At 34.5% G+C, this 15,626-nt stretch overlaps 1 protein-coding gene across 1 annotated transcript; it reads right to left on the reverse strand.

Annotated features, from left to right (window-relative positions):
- Positions 1-283: 283 nt before the first annotated feature.
- On the reverse strand, positions 284-12,430 carry LOC147074183 (uncharacterized). The gene is made up of 5 exons (XM_085943695.1): positions 12,239-12,430; positions 11,761-11,910; positions 8,727-8,876; positions 8,382-8,516; positions 284-2,980 (listed from the first exon to the last, which is right to left on the reverse strand). Exons 1-5 carry the CDS (start codon positions 12,428-12,430, stop codon positions 1,322-1,324), a joined length of 2,286 nt encoding a protein of 761 aa, XP_085799821.1. The 3' UTR covers positions 284-1,321.
- Between the last annotated feature and the right edge of the window lie 3,196 nt (positions 12,431-15,626).

Genomic DNA, 15,626 nt, shown 5'->3' on the forward strand with positions numbered 1-15,626 from the left:
AAGTTGAAAAAAATCAAATATTCACTTTGTGTTTTAACTAATCAATACGTATCTTAAAAACATTGGAAAGAGCAATAATTATGACTACGAATTATGAATATATTATTTAATTCAGAGATAAAACAACAATTTTTTTTTTTTTATAAAATGTGAATTTGTTAAATGATACCATCTATTATAAAAATTTATTTTATGGTTATGTTTTTCACAGATACCTCAAATAGTGGAAACTGAAACACCTAACTGGTGTGGAGTCTCTTGGAGGATCTTGAGTGTGAAAGAATATGGGATAAGCTTAAACACGTGTCAAGAATATGCTTGTCCTTCGTTCTTACTACTCTCGGTTTATTCATTGACGCTCATTCAATATTAGTGTAATTGTTGAAGGTTTCAACACACACTATTGCGCATCTATAATGTGTGGATTTTCGTAGGACACTCGCATTCAAAACTCTGCATCAAAATGTGGCGTATCGGAATACTATTTCCTAATCTCGTCTGTGGATTTTCATTTAAAACACTATAATCATTTTTTTCTCGTGCATCGCAATCCTTATTTTAGGTATATCAAATCAAACTACAATGTTGTGACCATCGTTACCTACTGTAATTATATTCGATAAAATAAAAATCATGTATAATGTTCATGTTATATATCATGTTATACACTATATAAATATATGTATAATATGTACTTCAAAACATCTGCATGTAAAACATCTGGTGGTTGTCCTTACCAGTGAAAATTAAATGTTATTTTACTGCTACATTTATTTCAACTTTTAATAGTATGGCGTTGGGTTAATGAATGAATGAAAAGGCAACAATCTGTCAAACGAATATAAAACATACATATTCTCTCTGGCTATGTTTTATAATGCTAAATTTATAAAAAGAGTTATGATTACCCAGTAGTTATGATCTAAGAGCGCGATGCAGAACCATAGACGTAAAGCAACCGTTCTAAAAAGAAAAACCGGTCACATTTCCTATCTCTCTTCTACTTGGAAATTCTAATAACAATAAATAATGTTTTTCTCACAGAACTAAGGTCGTCGAAATCGGACCCATAAAGTTAGAGGACGTACGCGCCTAAATATCTTTCTGCATTGCGCTCTTAGATTATTTGGATGGGCACAGCATCTCGTCGTTTTCTGTGAGATTTTTAACGATGAAAACTCTACAAATAATCATAATATTTAAACGTGTCAGATTATTTCGTATGGAATATTACGTCATCGTTTTCTTGCGGTACTTTCTGACTCGTATGTGGAATCATCAGTCAGGTTGAGAATTATGCCTGATAGCAATGGTTAGGTTGTCATTTGTTCTCATGGGTACTAGATTTGAAACAAGTCCCACGATGTGGTTTTTCATCAGTATGTGTCTTTTTATGTCTTTTGAGATCACTATTTGAAATGAACTTTTTAAAACACACATCGCATTGATGTGGTTTTTCACCAGTATGTGTCATTTTATGTAATTTAAGAGCACTATTTTGTACGAATTTTTTAAGACACATATCGCACTGATGTGGTTTTTCACCAGTATGTGTCATTTTATGTCTTTTGAGATCATTTTTTACTATGAACTTTTTAAAACACACATCGCACTGATGTGGTTTTTCTCCAGAATGTGTCATTTTATGGATTTTGAGATAACTAATATGCAGAAATTTTTTAAAACACACATCGCACTGATGTTGTTTTTCATCGGTATGTAACATTTTATGTCGATTGAGAACTTTATTTGCAATGAACTTTTCAAAACACACATCGCATTGTAGTGATTTTTCACCAGTGTGTTTTATTTTGTGTATTTTGAGAGCACTGATTTGAGTGAATTTTTTTAAACACACATCGCATTGATGTGGTTTTTCCCCAGAATGTGTCATTTTATGGATTTTGAGATAGCTGATAAGCAGAAATTTTTTTAAACACACATCGCACTGATGTTGTTTTTCATCGGTATGTAACATTTTATGTCGATTGAGAACTTTATTTGCAATGAACTTTTTGAAACACACATCGCATTGTAGTGGTTTTTCACCAGTGTGTTTCATTTTATGTATTTTGAGAGCACTGATTTGAGTGAATTTTTTTAAACACACATCGCATTGATGTGGTTTTTCACCAGTATGTGTCATTTTATGTATTTTGAGATGACCAATGTGCCTAAAATCCTTTAAACAAACATTACACTGATGTGGTTTTTCATCAGTATGTGTTATTTTATGTCTGTTGAGAAGACCAATTTGCGGAAATCTTTTAAAACACTCATTGCATTGATGTGGTTTTTCACCAGTATGTGTCATTTTATGTATTTTGAGTTCACTAATTCGCCTAAAATCTTTCAAACAAACATCACACTGATGTGGCTTTTCACCGGTATGTGTCATTTTATGTGATTTGAGAGAACTACTTTGTATGAATTTTTTAAAACACACATCGCACTGAAGTGGTTTTTCACCAGTATGTGTCATTTTATGATTTTTAAGGATTTGGCTTCTAGAAAATGTTTTTAAACACAAATCGCATTGATGTGTTTTTTCACCAGTATGTGTCAATTGATGATTTTTGAGATCACTAATTGTAAGAAAAATTTTTAAACACAGTTTGCATTGATTTGGAGTTTCACCAATACACGTCTTGTATGATCCAAGATGCTGAGGCTTTATGCATGAAATGTAATGACTATTAAGATGATTTCCAGATTCAAAGACTTCATAACAATACTTGCAAATAAAATTCCGTGGAGAATATGTAACCCTTCTCAACACAATTCGAACCACTTTTAGCAAGTATGATATCAGAACTTCCTCTTTTACGTTTTGTAAATCTATAGTTATCTCTGAATGCTGTATTATATTTTTCACTTTATTAGATGCATGTGTTATGTCGATATTGGTCAGGTTATTGTCAACGGTATCTTTTCTTACGATATCCAGTGGGTTATGTGTGAAACATTGCTGAGACGAAATCTACAAAAAGAAAAGGTTTGGTATATTCAATTCAATTGTAATAAAATCAATAAAATTCCTCAAATAGCATTGATACAGTGTTTCGTCAGGTAAATATTAAAAGGGTTGGTTGTTTTTTGCTTAGATAGAACTTACGAAACGCTTAAACTGTCAAACTAATCTCCAGTCTATGCTGATAAAACAACGTGAATAGAGTCACGATTGAACAACGCTAGCAAATTATCAAAATTCACATAAATGTGCTTAAAAACTACTTTTACTACTACTTTTTGTTTTATGTTTTGTTCATCTGTAGTAATTGCTGAATGCTGTATCATATTTTCCATTTTATTGATTTCATTGTTGTCAATTTGTCAAGTTATAGTCAACTGTATCTTTTCTTACGAAGTCCAGTGAATTATGTGTAAAATATTGCTGAGAAGATATCTACAAAAAGAAGAGGGTTGACATATTCAATTTAATAATATTAAAATCAATAAAATATATATTGTGTCAAACTAATCTATGACACTGTCCTGACTTTTTGACATTTATGAACAGTATAGACTGATAAAACAACATATATAGAATCACGCTTTAACAACGCTAGCAAATTAACATAATTTAGTTTAAAAATCAGTCGTCACGAATGAACTAGTCATTTATTGACCTCTATAGTCATCAGATTTGACAATACGCTAAATTGTTTTAAGAATTATTTAAGGATCATTTCATGTGGGGTTTCTGATTATTGCCGATAAAAACCCGACAATTGACGCACCAGAAGCCAACACTGTTCGTGTAAGAGCGAAACCACAAGGGCGCTACGTACGCACTGCGTCGCGAGATCGCTGTATTCCGACTGCTAGAGGAAGTGAGAACGCACCGCGGTTGCGTACTTACTACCACTCGTAGTCGGAATACAGCGGTCTCGCGAAGCAGCGCGTACGCAGCGGCTTCGCTCTTATTCGTGATTTACAACCAGCAGTGCACGAAAAAAGTGCTCTAAATCGGACGTCCAGTATTTGTTTCGTTAAGAACAGCTGCGGTGGCCATTAGCCCTAAACTATTTAAATATATTAAAACCATGCAAGTCTTTCTTTCGAATTAAAATAAAAATCAAAAATAATCTTGTGCAAGTTTTTACAATTAAAGGTTCTATCGGGCTTAAAAAACATCCTTTATAATATTTTATTTATTTATTTGAAAAAGACACGTTGAGTACATAACAAATTATTAATTCAGGACGTTCACAACATGACATTTAGAATAAAAATTACAAGTAATCAGTTAGGAAAATCAGAAAAAACAAAGTGGAGGAAAAAAAGAAAGCAAAAATAGTTTTATACAAAAGAAATAAAATTTAAGAAAACAACAATGATTCAAAAAGTACAAATTAAACAATAAAATAGAATTTAAAAAACAGAATATATAATGGATCGCCAAAAATATCTACATCTCTAGGGAGTGCATTGACATACCGCACAGCCCTCGCTATTGGTGCCTGGTGAGCCTGACATGAGGAAACAGCTTTCACCCAAAATAGGTCATGGCTGCGACCACGCATGTAATTGACGGGTGTGTAAAAATTTAAATTTTCTAGAATATCGGGATTGAAAATGATACCACGTGAGAGCAGAGCTTTAAGAGCAGAAGTGACCTACGAGCTTCAAGAGAATGAAAGGCGAGCATGCCTTGAAGAAAGTTAGTCGGAAAATACTCGTTTGAGAAGGTGTCAAAAGGAAAATAATTATAAACTTTAAAATAGAGATGACGAAGAAATTTTTTCTGAACACGCTCTAAAACAAGCTTATAGGAAACTTCATAAGGACTCCAGATGATGGAGCCATACTCAAGAATACTCCGTACTAACGACACATAGAGTGTACGTAAAACAGTTGGATTCTTGAATGACTTGGCTTGTCTCATGACGAATCCTAGAAGCTTGCTCGCACGCAATGCCGTAGAAGTGATGTGCGAGCGAAATGATAAACGTGAGTCAAACAATATGCCAAGGTCTTTAATTTCTGATTGACGGTTCAGTAATCTATTTGACATATTGTAGTTGAAAATAATTGGAGATCTTGATTTCGAAAAGCTAATACACACACATTTATCAGTATTAAATTCGAGTTTATTTTTTTTCGCCCAAATTTCAATTGAGTTGAGATTATTTTGTAATATGTGACAATCTAATTCACTGTGAATTGACGCATATAATTTTAAATCGTCTGCAAAGAGTAAAAACTGGATTCCATTTATAACATTGACAATGTCATTGATGAATATAAGAAACATAATTGGACCAAGATTTGATCCTTGGGGAACACCTGAATAAGTTTGAAAGACGTCGGATCTACACCTTGCATACTCCACATATTGACAGCGATGCGAAAAGTAAGATTTGAAAAAGTTGATAAAATTTATAGATCCACCTACTGCACTTAATTTGTTAATGAGAATATCATGATCTACCCGATCAAAAGCCTTTGACATATCTGTATAAATTGCGTCCACTTGACAATTTACGTTCAGCGAATGAGATATGTACTCAGTATACGTCATAAGGTTTGTAACTGTTGACCGAGCTGATCGAAATCCATGCTGAGCGTCAGTCAGTTGACCGTCTACATGTTTATAAATATATCTATGCAAAATAGACTCAAATAACTTAGCTGGTGCAGATAGAACAGCCATCGGGCGAAAATTTATTATTTCAGAGCGCGAGCCTTTTTTGTGCACCGGACGAATACGGGTTAGGCTCCAACAATCTGGGAAGACAGAAGTACTTAGGCTGAGATTAAATAAATATAGTAGGGGGTCAGTTAATAGCTTATGACAGCCCTTTAAAATCCAAGGGGGGATACCATCAGGACCTACTGAGGATTTTGGATATAGCCGAGAGAAAGCATACACCATGTCAGTCTCATCCAGAAGACCAATATCTAGTACCGGCCAGGAAGATGAAATACTATCCGGGTGAGGTGTGGGCAATATCGAAGGAGCTTTAGAATATACAGACATAAAATATTGAGCGAAACCGTTAGCAATGGACTGGGAGCCACTCAAAACATTCCCTTTCAGAGACATAGATGATAATTGAGCAGAAGAGTCGCGCGTACTTCTAACGTAATTCCAAAATGATTTAGGATCTGACGCTAACTTCCCCCCGATACCATCAATGTATGACTTATACGCAGCACCGATGGAACGATGCACACTCCTACGCAGATTAGAAAATAAAATATAATCGCTGAGACACTTCGATTTCTTCCATTTTTTGTGATGCAAGTACTTTAGTCGAATGTTTTTAATTAAATAAAAATTGAACCATTTTGGGTAGCTGCGCGAAGAGCCCGATGATTTTTTTATAAAGAATGACTTGTCAAATACGTTATATATACATTGGTAAAATACCTTCACTGCAGCATTGACGTCACTAATTGAATATAAAATTTCCCAATCAACATTCTGAAATTCGTAATACATATGCAATAGGTCGCCCTTAAAGAAGTTCCACAAATTATTATTAATAAACTTCGATTCAATACATTCACTGTCTCCATTTCCAACATAATGATGTTGAATACGACTATTTGTGAACCGTAAAGAATTTAATGGCAAATCTATTGAGAGCGCGGGGTGATATGCATCTTCAGGTATAAGTGGGTCGGCACAGGCATGTACCGGTACACAACAATCTGAATCCGCCAAAACTAAGTCCAAAATTCGCGATTTTACATTTCTAATCTCTGAAAACTGCTTGAGATTCATACAGGACAAAAAATGAGCAAACTCCAGATCGATATTTGTCGAGGATGAATACAAATTGAAATCACCAATGATGGTTATGCAATTTTCAACTGGCAAGTTTTCAAAGTATGAAAAGAACGAATTAAGTATATGCATCGCGAGACGATCGCGGTGGAAAATACACGCAACAAACAGTGAAAAATGACCCATTGCACCGTAATCGAATAATAACGACGTCAATAGCTGCAGCAAAGTGACAGTCAACAACAGATATACTGTCCACTCGTTCGGAGCGTACAGCTATGAGAACGCCACCACCTCTCTGTCCAAATCTACGGTCACAACGAAATACCAGATATCTTTCATCAAACAGCTCGGAATCACACACTGAGTCGTCGAGCCAAGTTTCGCTCAGACATATGACTGTAAAGTCAGATGCTAGAACAGCATTTCGCAGATCAACGGACTTAGTTCGAAGACCCCGAACGTTTTGATAATAGATATCTAGCTTCTGAAATGAATTAATATTATTTGGACGTCACAGTTTCGGACTACGAGAAGGCCGTTTCCACTGCCACTCGCTTACGACCGAGTTAACACGCCAAATATCGGGTATCATAAATTTGTTTACATCCGACTCCGGAACGACAACTTTAAATTAAGCATAATTCTTCTTTGTTAGAAGTTTATGAACAGATATTTTCACACCAGCTACACTGTCGTTTAAAAAACTAGTCAATGCCTCCACGGTAGTATCAGGATGAAGCGACCAAACGTGAATTAATTTTGTCTTCTCGATACCAGAGCAGGAGGCAGTGCCTGATTTGGTACCTATAATGTTAACAGCTGCTTTGGTAAACTTGTTGTTTTGACGTTTGCTGCTTTCCACCGTGGTCCATATTTTATCATCAGTGCTGGCTGACTGCGACAAATTGTCTTAGAAAGGGGCCGGTGTGGCCGGTAAAGCCACTACCTACATTAACTGTTTCCGCACAGCTGGGAGCGACAGGTGGCTTACTCATGATTAAATTTTTTGTTTTCGACCTTGTAATGACTGTTGTCCTAGAACGGACAGCAGGGACTGGACTGACCGGAGAGATTGGCTGTACAGCAGTGGTAATAGTCGATGGCTGCTCCAAGGAAATGGACTCCAGGTGACAGCTGCATTTGTCACACAATCCAGTAGCGATTACATTCTGAAGAGCTTCCACTCGGTCAACAGCTGACTTTAATAATGCGAGCAATTGAACCAATTCCATTTTTGTATTCATTTTAAATTTTAATTGGTAGATAGTTTAAATTTTATGACAGATAATAAAAACACGATAAACAATATCAACACTTTCAGTTATTTCGTAAATACTAATTAAATGTTAATGAGCGTAATGACGTCAATTAAGCACTTTTGGCCTGACTAGGCACTGACACATAAATCGCGATATTGATACTGTAATATAACTTTGAAGCACTTTTGAACTTTTCTTAATTTCACAAAAACGATGATTAATCTTGAATTGTAGGTTAACGATTAAAATGATCTTGTTACAATACGTCTTTATGCATACGAAATATGTATACACATACACGATTACTACTATAAATAATATTAAATCGGCCGAAAAGGTACGAACACTACTACTCGCAGTGACAGATGGACTATTGAACGTACCTGTTCTACTGGATCAGGGCAGCCATGTTGAGGATTCTCATTACTGATTTGGCTGATTGCGTTGACAAAGGATTCTTTTTTGATGACGACTCCCACATTATCAGACTTTATATTTATAAGACCGTTTTCACAATTCTGAAAATAACATTATTAATATTATGTAACGGTAAAAGCTCTTTAGCTACGGTGGCTACATCCATATGCCCGAAATCATTTTAAAATGTTAATGCCATTTTAGTAAGTAAGTACCGATCTTTTCAAGAAAAAATGAAAAAAAAAATTTTTTTATTCCCCCAAACCAAAGTGCCATCGGGCTTAAAAAACGACCTTTATAATTAAACGTACCTGATCTAATGACTTGTATTGTGGAACAGAGGAACAACGTTGAGGATTCTCATTAATGTTTCGGCGGATTCCGTTGTCAATAAATTCTTCTTTGATGACTCCCTCGTTATCATTCTCAGACTTTATGTTAATCACACCGGATTCACGATTCTGAAAATAACAACATTATCAATATTATTATGTATTTTTAAAACAGCTCTTTCTTCTGCTGTCAGTTGGTGCCAATGTGTGACTGCATTTGGGAAATCAACGAACGATATTCCGGACCAATTCCATCTCATCAGCTTAGCTGCATCACATCGCGTACTCTTGTCTGCCTTCGGAAAAAATACTTATTTAAAGTCTTCTCGCATGATGTCCAGCATGCAACTTACAGTGTTATGTTGAAGCTAGGTACTCGTAATGTTTAAGTATTTTATTACACTATCGCAAACATTTGTGTTGATAATTATTCTATTTGAAGCATAATTAAAGGTATTTTTATGGTACATTCGGCACTGAGATGAGTTTCATGTCAGATTGGTTTTTAACTTCCGGTTTCGAGTAAATCGCGTGAACTGGGAGATACTCGCTTTCCCCTCTACCACGTTTTCACACCCGTTATGCAGGCGTATACCGTGGCGTAATGAACGTTAGGCGCTATTCAAATCTGTTCCGAAAGACTCCCAGGAGCAACTTCCCATGACCTTAGTTGGCATGCACTAGAGTGTGCGTGATTCCTACTTCGATATAATGTATTACGGTCAATTCTCGATGAGAAAAGACCTTCTCGCAAAAGGCTGAGAAAGGATGTGATCGGCATCCTGCAATTCGTCACATAAGCAAGTCTGAAATTCTATTAGGCCAATCTGATAGAGTTTGGAGGCAAAACACCTTGTCCGGTTAAGAACTTAGAAGTGCAATGGTCTGGAGTCAATCTGGTTATCTCCGTGCGTCACTTTATATTAGGAAAAACAAGTGCATTTGTCTGATTTTGGAAGCGGTGGTCCATCGCCCCTGCCATGCTCGCGGCTCGGTTTCATACATCAGGTCGCGTACAATAACTTTTCGAGCGCACCGGCCCATGGATCCAAGTCCTGGAGGCGGCGATATTAAGATAGCGCTAACCTCCGCCTCCAGACCTCCGAGAAAAGCAGTTATGGCACCACGGACTTGAATGCAAGCAAGGACAGGCAACGCGTCAGTAGAAGTCGTCTTATAAGCCTTAGTGAGGGTAAGTAATGCTGAGCGTTGACCGCTGAGAAGAGTTTTCCGGATGGACAATAACTTACATCTATGATACCACGTGCTGGCGGCATATCCAACTATACTCAGACAGTTTGCATCATAAGCTATTTTGAGGGATCTGAACCTAAGACCCCAATTATTACTGCCAGTGAGCCAGGAGATCCAATGCTAAACAGCATTGGCTTTAGCCACCGATGTATTGGCGTGGTGCAGAAATTATAATTTATCATCCAGTAAAATGCCTAGATATGTAATCCTATCTTTGACTTTAACTAAAGTACTACCCATACTGATAGTGAGCGACCTTGAACTGAGGTTGGCTGCATCCTTGAGAGTGGATTCTGTTTTATTCGGTGCAAAAGTACGTTTGTAAGTAAAACCACAGATCATTATGATTAGGTAGCAAAGCCTCGTTAGCAGCTTGCTTGAGACCATTGACGCTGTTGGGACTCAAGGATAGGTGCGCCATTAACATTGCCAATAACACTGTAGTCGTGTGGAAGCGGGATCGACAGAAGGTCATCAAATAGGATATTTCATAGAAGGGTCCAAGAACTTATCCCTGGGTACATCACATTGCTCCTAGAGATTATTGTATTGCCGGTATCATAGAATAATACAGGTACCTAGATACGGTTAAACTCCTGATATCAAAGTTATGATTCAGCAAAACAAACCAAACTGAACGAAAAACAAATGAAACCGGAAGTTGGATCGCGGACCATTTGGCAGACATGCTGGACCGCAATGTGTGACTACTAATTAGTGTTGCCAATCCTTACAAATAATTCAATAATTAATTTGTCTCTATAAATAATATTAACAGCAACATATTTATTGAAATGTAAACTTGTTATGTAGTTCTTACCTACTACGCCTACCTACACACTATACAAATTATAAATAATAACTCATGAACTAAGATCATTTATTTGATTTATATGACAACGGTTTTATTGTAAATTCATTGTTCCCAAAGCTTTTCCTGATTTTTCACTTTTTTGATTGTTTTCATGACGACATGATGTGACATGAATATAAATTGATAAAATCGATAGCCGGTAGTACTTAAAATAAAATTAGTTAGATAATAATATTAAACATGATCATTCCGGATTAATTTAACAAAGTTTGTAGTGTAAACCGTTCAACCAATCATTATTCGTGGGATGTTTATCACATTTGAATGGTCAAATACATAGCTTATAAACAGAATCTTAATTATCTTTAAATGTTTAAGTGCCCGTTTTTCGAATAATAAAATGCCTAATTCTTGTCAAATTTGGGATCACAGAGATTATAAATATTTTTTTTATCGTAAATATTTCACTATATAATGTTAACATTATTTTACTAATGGTTTTATAAATGCGTTTAAAAATTATTAAATCTAAAAAATCTTAACACCACTGCACATGGTTGTACTGAAAATATGACTATATTCTTAATTACATCAAGAGGTTTAAAAAAATACTATTTTATGATGTTATGTAATAAAAATACTTTACGCAGTCATGAAATGTTAAAAATAAATATAAAGGATAATAAGGCTTCAAAATTATATAAATAGATTATCTACAACGTTTAAGGAATGCCCAGGGTTATGCTCTGAAAATACCATAAAACCTCCAGTTTGACCTACGTGACGAAAGATTTATATACTTACCTACACAAATTATTCTATTAAAATATTAGTGAGCTAAAACCACTAAAGTTGGAACGAATTAATATTGGCGAAATGAGTTTCAAAGATGCATTGCAAATTCAAACCTTCTATATGAGAGTACACATTATAACATATACTTACAATTTGCCTATAATCTGAATACGAACAACCAGGTTGAGGTTCTTCATCATAATATAATGGGTGTGAAACATCTTCAATAATCTCGCGCTTGATGACGGCTTGTTGATCATCTGTCTCAGATTTAATTTTAGACAGGTCTACCATACGATACTGAAAGAAGCATTATTATATTTTGTAATCACGGTAAAACCAATTTCAGTTCATGTACTTAACATCCATTTAACAATGTATACGTAATAATTATATTTAACATGAATTGTAGATAACCAAACCTATACCACAGATGTAGGTACCTATCGTAGCTGTCAAATTGTAGGTATAAGTAAACAATTTCTATTTTGTAACAAAGTTTAATATCATGGCATGTCCATAGACAGTTTGTAAAAAAATCAACATATTATTATAATAGTATACTTATCGTTGTTATTCTCAATGTAAAGTGATTGATTGTAAAAGAAATTATTTTCCAAAAACTAACCTCGAAATTACAACTTGAAACGTCGGCATTCTCTTGCTTTACATGAGTGCGAACTTCCGGGCTGTTTGGATGGTTAGTCTGTTTATCAAACAAAGGCTTGCCTTCTGTATCAGATTGTTCTCCATCACATTTTCGCTTTACATCCATTTTAATTATAAGTATGCTAGGAACAACGTGACAAACCGGATCCATTCGGGGTAATTTAAAAAAGTGCTGCCGCAATTTGAAAACTAAAAAAAAAACCCCCAGTCATTACGAATATTAATTTAGTAACACAATCACTCAAAACAGGTTTCGATAGGCTCGTATCTTTCAACCTGAATCAAAAAAATCAAACTAAACCATAGACAATATCCGTACAAATTGTATGAGTAGAAAGCCGACCGGCAATGGTTTGAGATTTGATGGTTGGTTCAGTGTATGATTGAAAATCAAACCATTCTCGGACCATCAGAAATGGTTTGACATGAAACGTCAAACCAATTCGGACAATCCATAGACTAATAAATGGCAATCTGTCAAAGTGTTGTTATAAGCATTATTCGGCATATATATATATCGTGAGATGTTCATATTATGTTAACCGGTTAGATGCCACGACCGTATATATACGGTCTACAATTCCGTGGGCGCAGTGCCGGCCATAGTAAATGACCGTATATATACGGTCCACTTTGACACCTATTTTTACTATCCAATGACAATTATTTTAATAATACAAGCATATGGTAAACACAGCAACATCTCTTGGAATCATGGTGTAATATTTTTGTATTTGCACAAACATTTTTCTGTTTTAAAATCAGTGTTTTAAAATAGCTTCATCTCGTTACCGATATGTGTCGCTCAGCAGGGTTGACACACACGTGTTGACAATATCAGTCAGTTGTCTTGTAATATTTGCATTGCTAACCTAACTTTGTTTTACGGGTGGAATACTGGAATATTGTGATTTTATAGTTTATTTCTTTTATGGCAGTTTTATAATCGTGTGTAAGTTTTGTGACAACCCTGACGTTTTGTGAAATATTTGGTTTTGATTTTTTTAATAAATGGCGAAGCAGATGACAAATAGTGCATTTATTTGGTAAGTCTATATCGTCACCGTTTTAGCAAAACCATCTATGTGTCACTTTTATCAAAAATGACTTTTAAATACCACGTCATTCCTTATTTTTTTCTCTATAGGCCAGTAAAATGATCTATGTGTTGGGTAAACTCGCTCCGAAGTTATTTCAAAAAATAAAAAACAGCTATGTGTAAGGTTCAAAAACCACGGTTCACAAAAACAACTATGTGTATATTATAGTAACATATAAGTAAGATGGTATTTTGATATCGAGAGTGTAATGTTTTTTTACAGTTTGGCTACACATTGTTTGTTTCTATGTTATATGCTATGCATTATGGTCTTGCACGACGGTTTGAAAGATGCTTTCTCAAAAAGAGAGACAGGAAATATTCAATAATTTCTGGAAGATGCCTACATGGTCAATAGGGTATAGGCGAGAATTAATTTAAAAGTTGGATAAACAACTACAAACGCCTCGATGACAGTGGCCAATTGAAAGCAACAATGACAAGTAATAAGAATCTGACTGAAGATAAATAATTGGTAGTGCAACCAAAAATCAAAACGGAGAGATTTGTGGAAAAATGTTACATTATGGTTGGATCTAATTCCAAAGTTCCCAGCCATTATTGCAGAGAAAATACCTCCAGGGTGTATGTGGAATTGTGTTTCCGATCCAAAATACAAATGCATGATGAATATAAAAAATGGTCTCTGGAAAATGGTCATAAAGCAGCTGAATATACTCCAGTATATTTACCACCAAAAAATCAGTATCCACCAACCACGTAAAGATCAGTGTGCCATCACTGCCATCTGCTGTAGTTATAAAATGAAGAATGTTTCAGAAATGGAATACAATAGCCACATTATTAAAAAAAAAAAAGATGCTAGAAGACCAAAAATGAAATGAAGGAGAGTACCAGAAGTATTACTGGACGGTTAGTAATCACAATGGATCTCCAAAGTGTGCTGCTATGTCCAAAACACAGGCACAAATGTATTATAAACAAAAGCTGCAACTACACAATTTCACCATATACATTCTTCATAATGTATCTTCTAATGAATTTGTCTCATCTCATCGAAAGCAGGACAATACAATGAAATAATTCTAATATCGGATGGGTGTGGATATCAAAACCGAAATAAATTATTCGCTACTGCTCTAAGTTATATCTTTAGAGAGAAAAAACATCGAGATTCAACAGCTTTTATAATATATATAATGAATCATTGCCAATATCACAGTCGAAATACATACATCTTCAGGAATTAAAAAGTGTAATAGAGAAAGATCACCACTATTTCTACGATAACCTAACATTTAAACCTGCTAATAGAAAGTAAACGAACTTATAAATATAATATCATCTCACTATTGCATTAATAATTAATAAAATGATATTGCAATTTATCACTAACGCACTATGTATATTTCAACTATTATTTATGTAACAGTTTTTCATGAATTTATTATTATTCACATTTTGATGAATAAATTAAACTATGTGTATTTACAAAACGGTCAAAACAACTTATGTGACATCACAAACTGTATTTTTATTATTTTTGTATTAAAAATAAAAGATTTTTGTAAACAAAATAATAATCTTAGACCATTTTCTGATTATAATAAAGCATTCTTCATAATTTTAATGTTTCAATGTAACATTATTTTTTTATTCAGTTTTATCCTTCTCCTGCACAATTTGAGAAAGTGCACATAGATGGTTTTGCTAAAACGGTGACGATATGATACACTATTAATTTATTGCCAAAAAATATATATTTATTAGGTTTTATTTTTTAAAAGAAAATCGTGGCCTTTCATGCACGGCCATACTAAAACTCCCGGCATATAACAGGTTAAACACACCATAGGAGTTTACTTGAATTATGTATAAGTTTTATAGATTAGTAATCAATACCTATTATTCATTAGTAACCATACGCGAACAAGAAGCCGCTTTTGGTCTTATTAGGTAGGTAGGTATCCCAAAATCTAGCCTTATTTTCTATGCAAAGAGTGCAATTTAATATATTTACCTACTATAATAATTAACATGTCCGACCAAGAATTCATTTTTATTATATTTATATTTTCTAACGGAAATTCTAAACTACAAACTGTGTTTAACCCTTTATAGGGCAAAGCATTTTTTTCTTCATTTCAAACCGATCTCTATCATTTTGCATCAGATATTTAATATCTTAAAACAATTTCAATATAAAAATAAAAAATATCTATCAGAAATTCGGAAAAACTATAATTTATGATGGTTTTTTTTATCAACCAGTGCCCATTCAGGTGTT

This window comes from Rhyacophila brunnea, unplaced genomic scaffold (assembly GCF_057557595.1).
Source record: "Rhyacophila brunnea isolate RB1 unplaced genomic scaffold, BYU_Rbru_1.0 scaffold_16, whole genome shotgun sequence".
Classification (NCBI taxonomy): domain Eukaryota; kingdom Metazoa; phylum Arthropoda; class Insecta; order Trichoptera; family Rhyacophilidae; genus Rhyacophila; species Rhyacophila brunnea.